At 48.7% G+C, this 13,671-nt stretch overlaps 1 protein-coding gene across 2 annotated transcripts in view; it reads right to left on the bottom strand.

Moving 5' to 3' along the window:
• Nucleotides 1-13,671, bottom strand: part of LOC139060239 (activating signal cointegrator 1 complex subunit 3-like) — a 462,385-nt gene that overhangs the window by 361,716 nt on the left and 86,998 nt on the right. The window contains exon 9 of one of the 2 annotated variants that reach the window (XM_070539311.1): nt 9,921-10,118. The exons of the other annotated variant lie outside the window; for it this stretch is intronic. Coding sequence (XP_070395412.1) covers nt 9,921-10,118 — 198 coding nt within the window. The remainder of the gene's footprint in view (nt 1-9,920; nt 10,119-13,671) is intronic. 2 annotated transcript variants of the gene reach the window in all.

The following is a 13,671-nucleotide window of genomic DNA, read 5'->3' as shown; positions in this document are numbered from 1 at the left end:
TATCTTTATCGGGCAACCACGTTTCGCCGCTTAACAACTGTAATCGCTGACCGAGGGGCGCGCCTGCATGTATCCGACGTTTCTGGAAAGTTATCGACGCTTCTATCTGCGTGTCTGTTGTCGCCGAACCTTGTGTTATCAGATTTCATCGCGTGACACGAATGATGTAGAACTTTGTGGAAGACACGCGGGTCCCATCAGTTAATCTGGAACATTCGACGACTGATTTATAAAAGCCGACGCGCTTGACCCGCTGATCAGTTTTTCGACGATCGCCGAGCGTGTTCGCCGCTATCGTTGTGCTATAAGTGTAGCCTGTTTTGTGGGCACAGGTTCGCCCAATAAAGGTTAGATTTGTCGTTCACAGTATTGCTACTGTGTTATTCAACGTCACCACCACGTGATATCTGGTGGAGGTGCTTGTGCGTTCATGTACCGAACGCCCCCGCAAAGCCGCGATCCTAGCCCGAAGCCCGACGACAAAACCAACGTCACCCAAGACCAGCGTGCTAGCCGCCGACTGCAAGGACTGCCCCCGGAGCACGGACTTCTACCTGAGAAGACCAAAAAGATTGTGGACAAGGCAACCCCAATGGCAGCCCCAGCGTCCCCCATCGTGCTGCAGCAGCCCAGAGACCCTCCGACGTTCTGCGGATCAACATTCGAGGACCCGGAAACCTGGCTCGAGACGTATGAGAGGGTCGCTACGTTTAACAGTTGGGACAGCGACGACAAGCTGCGGCATGTCTATTTCGCACTGGAAGACGCCGCCAGGACCTGGTTTGAGAATCGAGAAGCCACTTTAACGACATGGGACCTGTTCCAAAGCGGCTTCTTACAAACGTTCACAAGCGTCGTACGAAAAGAGCGAGCCCAAGCACTACTAGAAACCAGAGTGCAGCTGCCAAACGAGACGATCGCGATCTTCAAGGAGGAGATGGCCCGTCTTTTCCGGCACGCCGACCCGGAAATGTCACAGGAGAAAAAAGTCCGCTTCCTGATGCGGGGCGTCAAGCAAGAACTTTTCGCAGGACTTATTCGTCACCCGCCGAAGACCGTAGCTGAGTTTTCTGCAGAGGCATCGACGATCGAGAAAACTCTGGAGATGCGCACCCGGCAATATAACCGCCAGGGGCTCACGCCACAGTACGCCATCCAAGGACTGGATTCCGGCGACCTTCAGGAGACCATCAGGGCCATTGTGCGCGAAGAACTGCGCAAGGTCCTGCCTTCGTCGCAGCCCCAAGTGGCTTCGATCGCCAACATCGTCAAAGATGAGGTTCAGCGGTCGCTCGGAATCCCGGAGGTGCAACCCCAATTACCGCAACCACAGCCCGAAGCGATGACCTACGCCGCCGTCGTACGCCGTCAAGGTCCCCCTCCGCGACCACGCCAGGGTCCTGCAACAACGCAATTCCGTCGTCCGCCGCCGCCAATGCGCCCACCTGTCGCCCAGCATACCTACCCGAGGAAGACCGACGTTTGGCGCGCTCCTGACCACCGCCCGCTCTGCTACCACTGCGGGGAAGCGGGTCACGTCTACCGACGATGTCCATATCGGGAAATGGGACTGCGAGGTTTCGCCGTCAATGCTCCACGCCCGCAGCGAGGTGAACGCCCTCGCGATATCGCCGACTACCTCGCCGCTACTCAGTGGAGCTCTCGACGACCGTCGCGTTCGCCATCACCAGGCCGCTACCTGTCGCCGCAGCGCCGACCATACACTGGCCCAGCCCGGGGCCGGTCAGCGAGCCCGTATCCGGAAAACTAAAAGCAGCAACCGATGGAGGTGCGGTTGCTGTTCGTCGAACTGACGAAGATCCTCCGCCGCCGACGAAGACGACGAAGAAACCATCTCGACGACCTAATGATGACACGCCGCCGTCCCGACGAAGTCAGGAAGCCAAGACTACACCGACGAAAGACGACTTTACGACGCGACGTTCCAGCTTCAGTTCAACACGACCCGGCCGTGATCCGACGCCGAGACCTAACTGTAACGCAAGACAAAGAACCACCGACCTCGACGTGCTTCTCGACGGCCACGCAGTCACCGCCTTAGTAAACACAGGAGCCGATTACTCCGTCATGAGTGGATCCATCGCCGCCCAGTTGAGGAAAGTTAAGACTGCATGGGAAGGCCCTCAAATACGCACCGCTGGAGGACACCTGATTACGCCGACTGGGATCTGCATGGCAAGAATTACCGTTCATGACCGGACTTACCCTGCCACCTTCGTTGTCCTCCAACAGTGTTCACGAGACGTCATTCTCGGCATGGACTTCCTGAATCAACATGACGCAGTCATCGACCTGAAGTCAAAGTCCATAACGCTGTCACAAGATCAAGCGATACCGCCGGAGAGCTGCCGTAGTCACCACGCCTTGAGTGTGCTCGAAGATCAAGTGAGCATCCCGCCGCGTGCCAGCATTATTATTTCCGTCGGCACTGAAACACCCGTTGACATAGAAGGCGTCATCGAGGGCGACCAACATCTACTGCTCGACCGGGAAATTTGCGTCGCAAGAGGGATCGCTCCGCTCCACGGAGGGCAGGTGGAAGTTATGCTCACCAACTTCAGCCAAGAGTTCAAGCACATCAACAAGGGCACGACAATCGCACACATCGAGGAAATTGTGGAAACCAGCAATGCCTTTGTCCTCTCGGATTCCGCCGCATCTACCCCGATGAGCATTGTCCCCAAACCAGACTTCGACGTGAATCCAAGTCTTCCTATGAGTAAGCAGCAACAGATCAGAAGTCTTCTCCGACGATACAAAGACTGCTTTTCGACGTCATCAAGGATTCGACAAACACCAGTTGCAAAGCATCGCATAATAACCGAAGAGAGCGCTCGACCACTCCGCCAGAGCCCTTACCGAGTTTCGACGCTAGAACGTGAAGCTATTAGGCAGCAAGTCGACGAAATGCTGCGCGACGACATCATCCAGCCGTCGAAAAGCCCGTGGGCCTCTCCTGTAGTCCTGGTAAAGAAAAAGGACGGAACCCTACGCTTCTGCGTCGACTATCGTTGACTGAACAAGATCACGAAGAAGGATGTGTACCCCCTTCCACGGATAGACGACGCATTGGATCGGCTCTGCAACGCTAAATACTTCTCATCGATGGACCTCAAGTCTGGCTACTGGCAAATAGAAGTCGACGAGAGAGATCGCGAAAAGACTGCCTTCATCACGCCAGACGGCCTCTACGAGTTCAAGGTCATGCCATTCGGACTGTGCTCGGCGCCTGCAACGTTTCAGCGCGTCATGGACAGGGTGTTAGCCGGACTGAAGTGGCAAACGTGCCTTGTTTACCTGGATGACGTCGTTGTCTTCGCCGGAAATTTCGACGATCACCTTAGGCGGCTTGCGACAGTGTTAGAAGCCATCAAGTCATCAGGGCTCACTCTGAAGCCGGAAAAGTGCCACTTCGCTTACGATGAGCTTTTGTTCCTAGGCCACGTGATCAGCAAATCAGGAGTACGCCCCGACCCACAGAAGACAGCTGCCATCGCAAAGTTCCCGCAGCCAACCGACAAGGCAGTGCGCAGATTCCTTGGCATGTGTGCCTACTATAGGCGCTTTGTCAAGGACTTCTCACGCATCGCGGAGCCGCTAACGCATCTAACCAAATGTGATGTCGCGTTCAAGTGGGAAACGCCGCAGGCCAGGGCATTTCAAGAACTCAAACGACGCATGCAGTCGCCGCCGGTACTTGTACACTTCGACGAGGACGCCGATACCGAAATCCATACTGACGCCAGTAGCCTAGGCCTCGGTGCCGTCCTAGTCCAGAGGAAAGAAGGACTTGAAAGGGTGATATCGTATGCTAGCCGGTCGCTGTCAAAAGCGGAAAGCAACTATTCTACGACTGAAAAGGAATGCCTCGCCATCATTTGGGCTATAGCTAAATTCCGCCCTTACTTCTATGGCAGGCCATTCAAAGTCGTCAGTGACCATCATGCATTGTGTTGGCTAGCTAACTTAAAGGACCCTTCAGGACGGCTGGCGCGGTGGAGCCTCAGACTACAAGAATATGACGTCACGGTAATATACAAGTCCGGAAGGAAACACTCCGACGCCGACTGTTTATCGCGCGCCCCCATCGATCCCCCGCCGCAAGATGACGAGGACGACGACGCCTTCCTTGGGATAATAGGCGCGGAAGACTTCACTAAACAGCAACGAGCAGACCCGGAGCTAAAAGGTCTCGTCGAGTATTTGGAAGGGAACACCGACGTTGTCCCTAGGGCATTTAAGCGCGGGTTGTCGTCATTCACGCTGCAAAACAACCTGCTCGTGAAGAAGAACTTCTCACCAGTCCGCGCCAGCTACCTTCTTGTTGTACCGTCAGCGCTGCGTCCAGAAATACTGCACGCCCTACACGACGATCCAACCGCTGGGCACCTCGGATTCTCCCGGACGCTGTCGAGAATACAGGAAAGGTATTACTGGCCGCGTCTGACCGCCGACGTCGCCCGTTACGTCAAGACATGCCGAGACTGTCAACGACGCAAGACACCACCGGCAAGGCCAGCAGGATTACTACAGCCGATTGAACCTCCTCGCCGACCATTCCAGCAGATTGGGATGGATTTGTTGGGGCCGTTTCCGATATCAACATCCGGGAATAAGTGGATCGTCGTGGCGACGGACTATCTCACCCGCTTTGCTGAAACTAAAGCTCTACCAAAAGGCAGCGCAGCCGAAGTGGCAAAATTTTTTGTCGAGAACATCCTGCTGCGACATGGTGCCCCAGAAGTCCTCATCACCGACAGAGGAACGGCTTTTACAGCAGAGCTCACCCAAGCCATTCTGCAGTACAGCCAGACAAGCCACAGGAGGACAACTGCCTACCATCCGCAGACGAATGGTCTCACGGAGCGCCTGAACAAGACCGTCGCCGACATGCTAGCAATGTACGTCGGCGTCGAACACAAGACGTGGGACGCAGTCCTGCCGTACGTAACCTTTGCGTACAACACGGCGGTGCAAGAAACAACACAGATCACGCCGTTCAAGCTGGTCTACGGCAGGAACCCGACGACGACGCTTGACGCCATGCTGCCGCACGTAACTGACGAAGAGAATGTTGACGTCACTACCTACCTCCAGCGCGCCGAAGAAGCCCGACAGCTCGCCCGCCTGCGAATCAGAAGCCAACAGAGGACCGACAGCCGACACTACAACCTCCAACGACGCTTCGTCGAGTACCAGCCTGACGAGCGTGTTTGGGTCTGGACCCCGATACGCTGACGAGGACTCAGTGAGAAACTACTCCGACGATATTTCGGACCTTACAAGGTCATCCGACGTATTGGCGCACTGGACTATGAGGTCGTACCAGACGGCATTTCGCATTCACAGCGGCGCCGCGCACGATCTGAAGTGGTCCACGTGGTGCGCCTTAAACCCTTTTACGGACGCTGACGAAATTCGTTATTTTTGTTTTCTTTGCTACGAGTGCTTTTGTTTATTAACTTCGTTTGTTTGCAGCATCGGGTCGATGCTTTTTAAGAGGGGGGTATTGACACGTGTACTTATATTTAACAGGCGACCACGTTTCGCCGCCTAACAAATGTTATCGCACAGCGCGGGACGCATCTGCATGTATCCGAAGTTTCTGGAAAGTTTTCGATGCTTCTATCCGCTGTGTTGTCGCCGAACCTTGTGTTATCTGATTTCATCGCGTGACTCGAATGTTGTAGAACTTTGTGGAAGGCATGCGGGTCCGAACGATTAGTCTGGAACATTCGATGACTGCTGTATAAAAGCCGACGCACTTGACCCGCTGATCAGATTTCCGACGATCGCCGACCGTGTTCGCCGCTATCGTTGTGCTATAAGTGTAGCCTGTTTTTGTGGGCACAGGTTCGCCCAATAAAAGCTAGTTTTGTATTCCACCGTATTCTTGCTTTCTTCACCGTCACTACTCCGTGACAATATATACATTTTACGTCTGACCCTGTTCGAAATAAAAAATAAAATGCATGAGATTTCTCAGGTGATATAGAAAGTGTTCAAAATACGCAATAATTAGATATATTCGTGTTCTATATATCGAAGTTTGAATGTAGAATGAAATGTTAAAAAATACAATACCAAGTTATGTCAAGCCTATTTAAAAAATACTAATAAGTAGCGTGAATTTTATTACATGTAAAGCAATTAATTATGCTAGTTTACCCATGTATTCAACAACAAACCGTGAATAAAACTGCAGGCATTAAATAGGTTTTCTCGCTTTAGTGTCACTTAAAAAAAAGTTTCAATTGTGTTTGATCAAAATAAGTCACTCTGAAGAGTTTAAATCTGCAATAAAAAAGTGTAACCCTCCAAGAAATGAAACAATGAGGTGACGAGAGACCAGTCTGCAATGGAGTGAGATTGGACAGAATAGAAAAGAATGCTATGACAAATGAATCGGTGGGTGAAGTTAGCAGAGCTACTATGAATGCACAGAAGATGTCTTCGAACAGAAGCCCTTCGCACCTTGACTAGCTGCTGCAAAGCAGAAACATAGACATCAATATGCCGATGCAGAAGGCCAACGTTCTGGGTATGAGCCTAAATCGGCACAGGCATAAATCATAGGCCCACCAGGATAGCAACTTCCAAGCCCTGCTTGGCATATGGGTAAGCCCAAGCTTGTGTAGTGTTCTACCCTGTAGCCACGTTTAACATGACCAGAGATTTCACATGGCACCTTTTACAAAGGGAACAATTTTGACATCACTTAACCCAAACAGTTAACATTATATGGCAAGAAGAAGCTGCAACACTATCAGCAGCAATGCAGGCAAGCATGCTGGAACAGCCCATCAAGCAAAGAATTAGAACCAGTGCCCTCGCGAGCCAATTCGCTCGCAGCCTAGCCGCCACCATGGCGATGCTAGGCCTAGCTGCTTCGACATTTGCTACCAAGTTTCCTGCTGTTTGGTATCATGTTTTAGAGTGCAGCTCCTAGGTGCCCGTTCCTGCATTCCATTCTGAGCAAGCATGGACAGCAAAAGAAGAAAGCGAACACAGAGTGCAGTGTGAAATGAAAGAGCACGCGAGGAGGAAAGTGAAGAAGGAGGGTACAGTGAAAGCATGAGTAGCGCACGTCGTCTGTATGGAAAGAAAGCATGCTACTGACAGCATTCTCTTCCTAATATAAACCGTGTGCCTATATAATCATAATACAGAATATTGACACGCGAACTGAAAACACATATAGAGCTGCGTTCAAGTTTTGCATTAGAGACTATCGTATTCATTCGCAAATTTTTTTATTGAGAGAATCGCCACTGTAAGCAATATCCCCAACTCTGCCTTTGTCATCCTGGCTAAGGGCTTTGAAGCACGGTGAGCACACCAAGGGGTTAAACATCGTATTATGCCAGTTCCCATCAGTCAGTTTCGCCGCAATACAGCGGTGTTACGTGGTGAAGAATAAGCGCTATATTGCGGCGAAGCATACTAAGCCTGGAAGGGGGACACGTCTCTGGACGACCGAGCAGCGGCCGGAACCCTAGAGGAACCACTGTCCGCAGTACGCGACATATTAGAGAATCAGAGGAGGGAGAGACGGACCTACGGCCCTCCATACCGCAAACTAAATAGAAGACAAGCCCAAGACTGGCGTCGCATACAAACCAATTCATACCCACACCTAAACCTCTTACACAAGAAGCACCCAACATATTACACCAACACCTGCCCGTGGTGCGGCGCAACACCCACGCTGGCCCACATAACGTGGGAATGTACGGCTCGGCCAAGCAACGTCAATTCACCTTTTCTAAGCGTCACAGACTTCGTACGGCAGTGGGAGGCACTACTCGCAAGCGAAGATCAAGGTAGTCAGTTGGCCCTCCTGGACCAAGCTCAGCGAGCCGCAAGAGCCAGTGGAGCCCTGGACTGAGGGCCCCACCCAGAACTGCCATAACTCCGATTAACTGAGCAATAAAGTGTTCTTTTTTCTCTGGACACAGTGTGTATTCCTTGAGGTAGTGGTGCCACCACTACCTTCACCACCAATGGTGACCACAGAAACAATGGGGTCAGTTAGCTACTACTGCAGTTAAGGAACAAGGCTGACTAGGAAGGTCACTCATCTTTGGCTCATTCCCATTTGCTGCAATAGTGACACTGGCAGAAGCTAGGTACCTCGGGAGATAAGTGAACAACATTCAGCAATCCCCAAACATGTAAAATTTGGTCAATTTGTTTTTTGTCACGGGGCAGCAAGGACATCAGGTTGCAACAAAGCTTCGCAACTGAAAAGAAAGTGGAGGTGCTCCAATGGCACTGGAACACTGGCACCAATGTGAGCAAGACGCCCATCAATTAGGAGTGGACCGCAAGCAAGTGAGCTAATGGAACTCAACCTGCGAAACTCGGCTGAAGTTGCAGCCCGATTGTTCAAGTGCTGTAAAGTACCTACCACCCTTAATGGGCCAAAGACGATGAGCTCTAAGAGAGACTGCCATCAGTGGTTTCCTCTTCCGCTTCCCTGCCGGCCTCGTTTGACCATGCACGTGACAAAGTCAACATTTTATACGACAGTGATAGTAACTGTTCTAGCGAAGGTTTTGAGGAACACTGAACAAGGGCATATAAATAGATCTTCACAACCTTAGGTTACGATTTTCTTTTTTCAGCTTTTCTTAATTGCACAAGGAAAGTTAACCCACTTCCCCTTGTTATTCAATTTGATTTACGTTTTAGGAGGGCTATCTCTCTGGATATTCCAGTGGACAGGACCAGTGCTGTGCCATCTATTTGTATTCCCTTGTTGCAGGAATTCTAAAACTGGGTTTCACTCCGCGAACAGCATCAGTGTGTTCCGCAAGTGGTCAAAATGTATCCGACCGCATCCCACTTTTCCCCATTCCCTTACACAATATATCAATTCAGAGAAGATACATTGCATTGCATTACTTGCCATTACTTGCCACATCTGCACTTAAGTTGTCTGCAATAGGCAAGAGACCCACTCAGCAGTGGTGCGCAAGACTTCTCAAGGAGCAACATGCGGGCCTACGACGGCCGCCCTGAGAGCATTCAATTTTCACTCATGGGCGCAGTTTCTCGCAGGTGAGTGAAAATCAACTCTAAAGTTCCACAAGCCGAACGTTGCTACCAAATTCAGAAGCATCTGCCTGGTCAACTCTAGTTGCTACGGATAACAGTATTGGCAGTTTAACTCCTTCAGCATGCTATTTATTTCTGTTAGGCAAATCCAGAAGGGATGAGGCCTCCCCTGCCCCCCTTCCCTCGAGACATTTCATTTCAGTGCTACAGTATCACAGTATTGAGCGTGCAGCAAGAACCTTCCCACCCCCCCTCCACACACTTTTTTTGTCTGCTGCTTTAAAGATCCCTTATAATGAGTCTGTGCATAGTGGTAAAATGCGAGAGAGGAAGGGTTCCACGGCACTTTTGGAAAGCCGGGGGGGTTTGAGAGCCACTAGGTTATTGCTTTTGTGGTCATCTGTCTTACACAACAATATAGTTATTTTACTGAAATTTAGGCCCCCAAGAATATTGGCATAAAAGCAAGAATGCGCATAACATTAAGCGCTGGATAATTTGGGTGTATTATAACGTTATGGGGTTTTACGTGCCAAAACCACATTCTGATTATGAGGCATGCCGTAGTGGGAGACTCCGGGAATTTCGACCACCTGGGGTTTTTTAATGTGCACCTAAATCTAAGTACACGGGTGTTTTCGCATTTCGCCCCCATCGAAATGCGAACGCCGTGGCCGGGATTTGATCCCACGATCTCATGCTTAGCAGCCCAACACCATAGCCACTAAGCAACCACAGTGGGTAATTTGGGTCTTTTAACAATCTCGGTGAACAAAAAAAAAAGATGAATAAAACAAATAGCAAGAGGCACAATTGGGTCAGGCAGAAGTAGTGTGTACCTTGAAATTTGCATTAAGTGTTCTCCCATTGATGTGCTGCTTCACCTCATGGAGAATGGCAAGCATGGCCACGTTGGTCTTGCCAGCACCAGTAGGTGCACAGATGAGTAAGTTCTCGTTGGTGTTGTAGACAGTGTCAAACACAATGGACTGTATCCTGTTCAACTTTTTGACACCTCTGAAACCTGCCTGGCACACCTGCAAAGAAATGACTAATTACACTTCCTGCATGCATTTTGTAGGTGTCCACTGTCTGGCTGTGAATAAACCAATAGCTTTTTCTGATGTTACTTGCGAACAGCAAGACGAACAGAGTTAAAAACAGCAGCCCAGCACAATCCCAACAATGTCAATCTGAGGCACATCCTGGCAGTGTGAGTCGTGTGGAACACACCTCTTCCATTCTTAGCTGTATATAAATATGTTGCAAAATACTGTAAAACCCCATAATTCTGTGGCCTAATTTTTTGATAAGACAGGCGCATCACAGATTGTGGGGACGCTCAACTCTCTCACACCCCCTGTTGTTTTTCTTGCATGATTTTCATGTCTCCTGTAATCCGGCTTCGCCATATAGCGCCCTGCTGGTAGTCGGGTGTAATCGCCGAATAGTATAGAGATGGCACTAGGTTTCAGTGCTATTGCCATCTGAAAGCTTGGATGCTCGAGTGCAATGGGAAAGAGCTACCTTCTCCTTGGCTTGGGATTGGCAGCACGTGCAAATGTGTGCAAATTAACTCCATATGTGTACAAATTAACTCCATATTACCCATCAGCACGCTTCGCAGCAACATTTCGCAAAAGGCTTAGAAGTGGGGCACTGGGCTGGACACAATTGCTTGAATGGATCACCGTTCATATGACTGTACACAGACATGATTACGCGTTGGTGCCCTGCATGGGCCGAACGCATTAACTACAGTGTAACATAATGTGCACTACAGCTGCTACTGTATGACACTACATAACATCCAGTGAAGGTGTGGGGTAGTGATAATAAAGAACACAATAGCAAAAACTGTGAGTCACGAAATAAACTCCATATTGGGCGAACCTGTGCCCAGGAAATACAAGCAACAGCCAAGCACAAGGACAGCAGTGAGCAGTCGGTGATCGTCAAAAATTTGATCAGTGGGTCAAGCACATCAGCCCCCACACATAATGAACACAGAACTTAGGTGTTTGTCAGATATACTAGCCTAGTTTTTCTACTCCTCATTTTTAATTTTGGAGACAGTTTGCTCACAAAGGTACACATGGGGCCAAAAACTGGCATGTACTCATTGGCAAATTGCTTTAAGTTTGAGAACGGTTCATAGCCTAGTAATTTGAAGATATGGATCAGATTTTCTTCTTCGCACTCATCCTTGAAGATGTCATATCACTGCACTTTAACATTTTAATTACTTGTAATTGAAAGAAACCTGGCAATGCATCCACATCAGAGCTAATTTGAATTTGGTACATTTGTGTTTCTAGCATTATAGACAGAAAATCGCTCACAAAATTGTGTGCAGATTATCGAGGACTCTTCCCACGAATAGGGAAGAAATGTCATATTTAGCCTCTGCACTAATCATTGAACAGCAGCATTTCAATTTTGCACTTACTTCTCAATAAACTGAAGTTCTGCCCCAAGTCTTTTATCTCTATGTACAGGTAATGAACGAGGTGTGCCGCTTCTTGCAGCTTCCTGCTAAGCTTATTGATATTGTCCTTTAAGTTGACACAAAAGAGGAATCTCTACAGCCACTTGTAACTGGACAGTAGTGGCTCAGGGTGCTCCTTCTGCCTAAAGAACTCTTTATTTCTGCCCTAAGGTTCAAAATACCAAACAAATTTTGCTGCAGCTAAGCCATTGAACTGCTATGCAATACGCCACATTTACAAATTGCAAGATTCCATCGCCTTCAAAAATTCACGGGATTACCTGTCAATCGATAACATTAGCATGTGACTTCATAACATTAGCAGATGAAACAACACGTTTCAGACAACAATACATGCCCACGTCTTTTCCACAGAAGGCAGGCTCGTAAATCATGCAGTGCAAGAACATTCACTTTCATGCGAACTTCAGCGACTGTTGTGATTTGTAATAAGATTTTATCTTTACATCTTGATAAGCTTTCCTTATCAATTGTGACAGAATTTAGCTAGCCCCACTACAAGCTGTATGCGAGCACAGTCTTATTAAGTTCTTTAAAGATGTCCTCCTCTTTTAACGTACCATGCACGCTGTGGACAGAAAACCTAAGACTTATATTATGCAGCTATTTACATGCTGTAGTTTTGTGCATGAAAAGCTGGCAAAAGCTCTCCAGGCCCAGTGTGACTGGGTGAAGTCAAGAAAGTTTCAGCATATCTTCTGATGTGATGGCCGGGACAGACCAACCGTAGCTTCACGCACTCCTCAGCGATAGCTTTGTGGAGAAGCCTCGCTCTCACATGGAGCTGAAGCCCAGGTTTTGCGGGAAAAACTGTCTTTCGATGAAGGCCAACCTGCAGACCGGCCATCGTCACAAGGACTGCCACCAGCTTCGGGCCGGCTGGAAGATCAGTTGCTGTCAGAGCGCTGGCGTGATCAAGAGAAGCAGCAGGGGCAAGCAAATTTCCCTTCGTGCTGCCTCTCACTTCAATGTGAACTAGGTGTGCGAGAACACAGCGCACACGAAGCCATCAGCTATCTCAGGTTGGCTAGCCTTTAAAACCAGCGAAAATTACCTTGCGAAAATTACCTTCATGATAGAATGCGCGCGGCCACTACAGCTGGAGTAGAGAGGCGGGGGGGGGAAGGGAGCACTAACTTGCTCCCTTCCACCCCGCCTCCTAGCAGGTGCACATCTCCCACCGCTAACCCCTCGCCCCTCCCCCTTTGCACATGAGAAATCCCTTGCACCCTCCCCACCTCCCTTTTTTGCGAGCGCGAGAAGACACTGCCACATCAAGCCACCATCTTTCTCGGCTCAACCCCACAAGCTTTCACTTTCACCTAGAGCATACAGTGCACAGCCACAATGTTATCACACTTGGACTTTAATGGAACATCATGGCGAAGGCAGAAATTCACTTAGAGTGTCCATATAATTGCTATCGCTATAAAATAAGGCGTGACACCATATACCTGCAGCATCTAAAACTTCGGTCACCATTTTACATTAGTCATAAGGAGGGTGATTCTATGAGAAGTCAAACATGCATGTTCACTTGATATTTTTGTTTTGTCTGTTTATTTTATGTCATGTAGGAACATTCAAACTGCACTGAACCGAAAATCCTATTCTCGAAAATCGTTGCCAAGAAGCCAAAAGAAATATTTGAAGGTGGCAGCACGACCTTCCTCCTATTGCTAACCGCAATATTTTCCGATATCATGGCCGAATTAAATGCAAACTAAAAACATGTTGAAAAACCTTTCTGCACATTTTAATATGCTTCAAAGTTTCACAGTAAATTAGTTCCAAGCATTTCTCATGCTGTACACAAACAAAAACAATGTAAAAAAATTCTAAATATGATACAAATCATCAAAATTTTGTAACTTTGATGCATATTGGTGCGTTATCTATTTCACACAGAAACTTGAAAAAAACTGTCAAACATACAATGTTCTCTTTGCAACATTTATGCAATATATTATCTTCCTACATGAAACACAAGAGAAGAAAAATATAGTTTAATAAACAAGCTTTTTCAAAAAAAGAACTGATTTAAGAAAGGTAAAATAAAGAAAATTCCGTTTCCAACTTTT

This window comes from Dermacentor albipictus, chromosome 5 (genome assembly GCF_038994185.2).
Source record: "Dermacentor albipictus isolate Rhodes 1998 colony chromosome 5, USDA_Dalb.pri_finalv2, whole genome shotgun sequence".
Classification (NCBI taxonomy): Eukaryota; Metazoa; Arthropoda; class Arachnida; order Ixodida; family Ixodidae; genus Dermacentor; species Dermacentor albipictus.
Note: the sequence above shows the minus strand (reverse complement) of the source record. Positions and strands in the feature narration are given on the sequence as shown.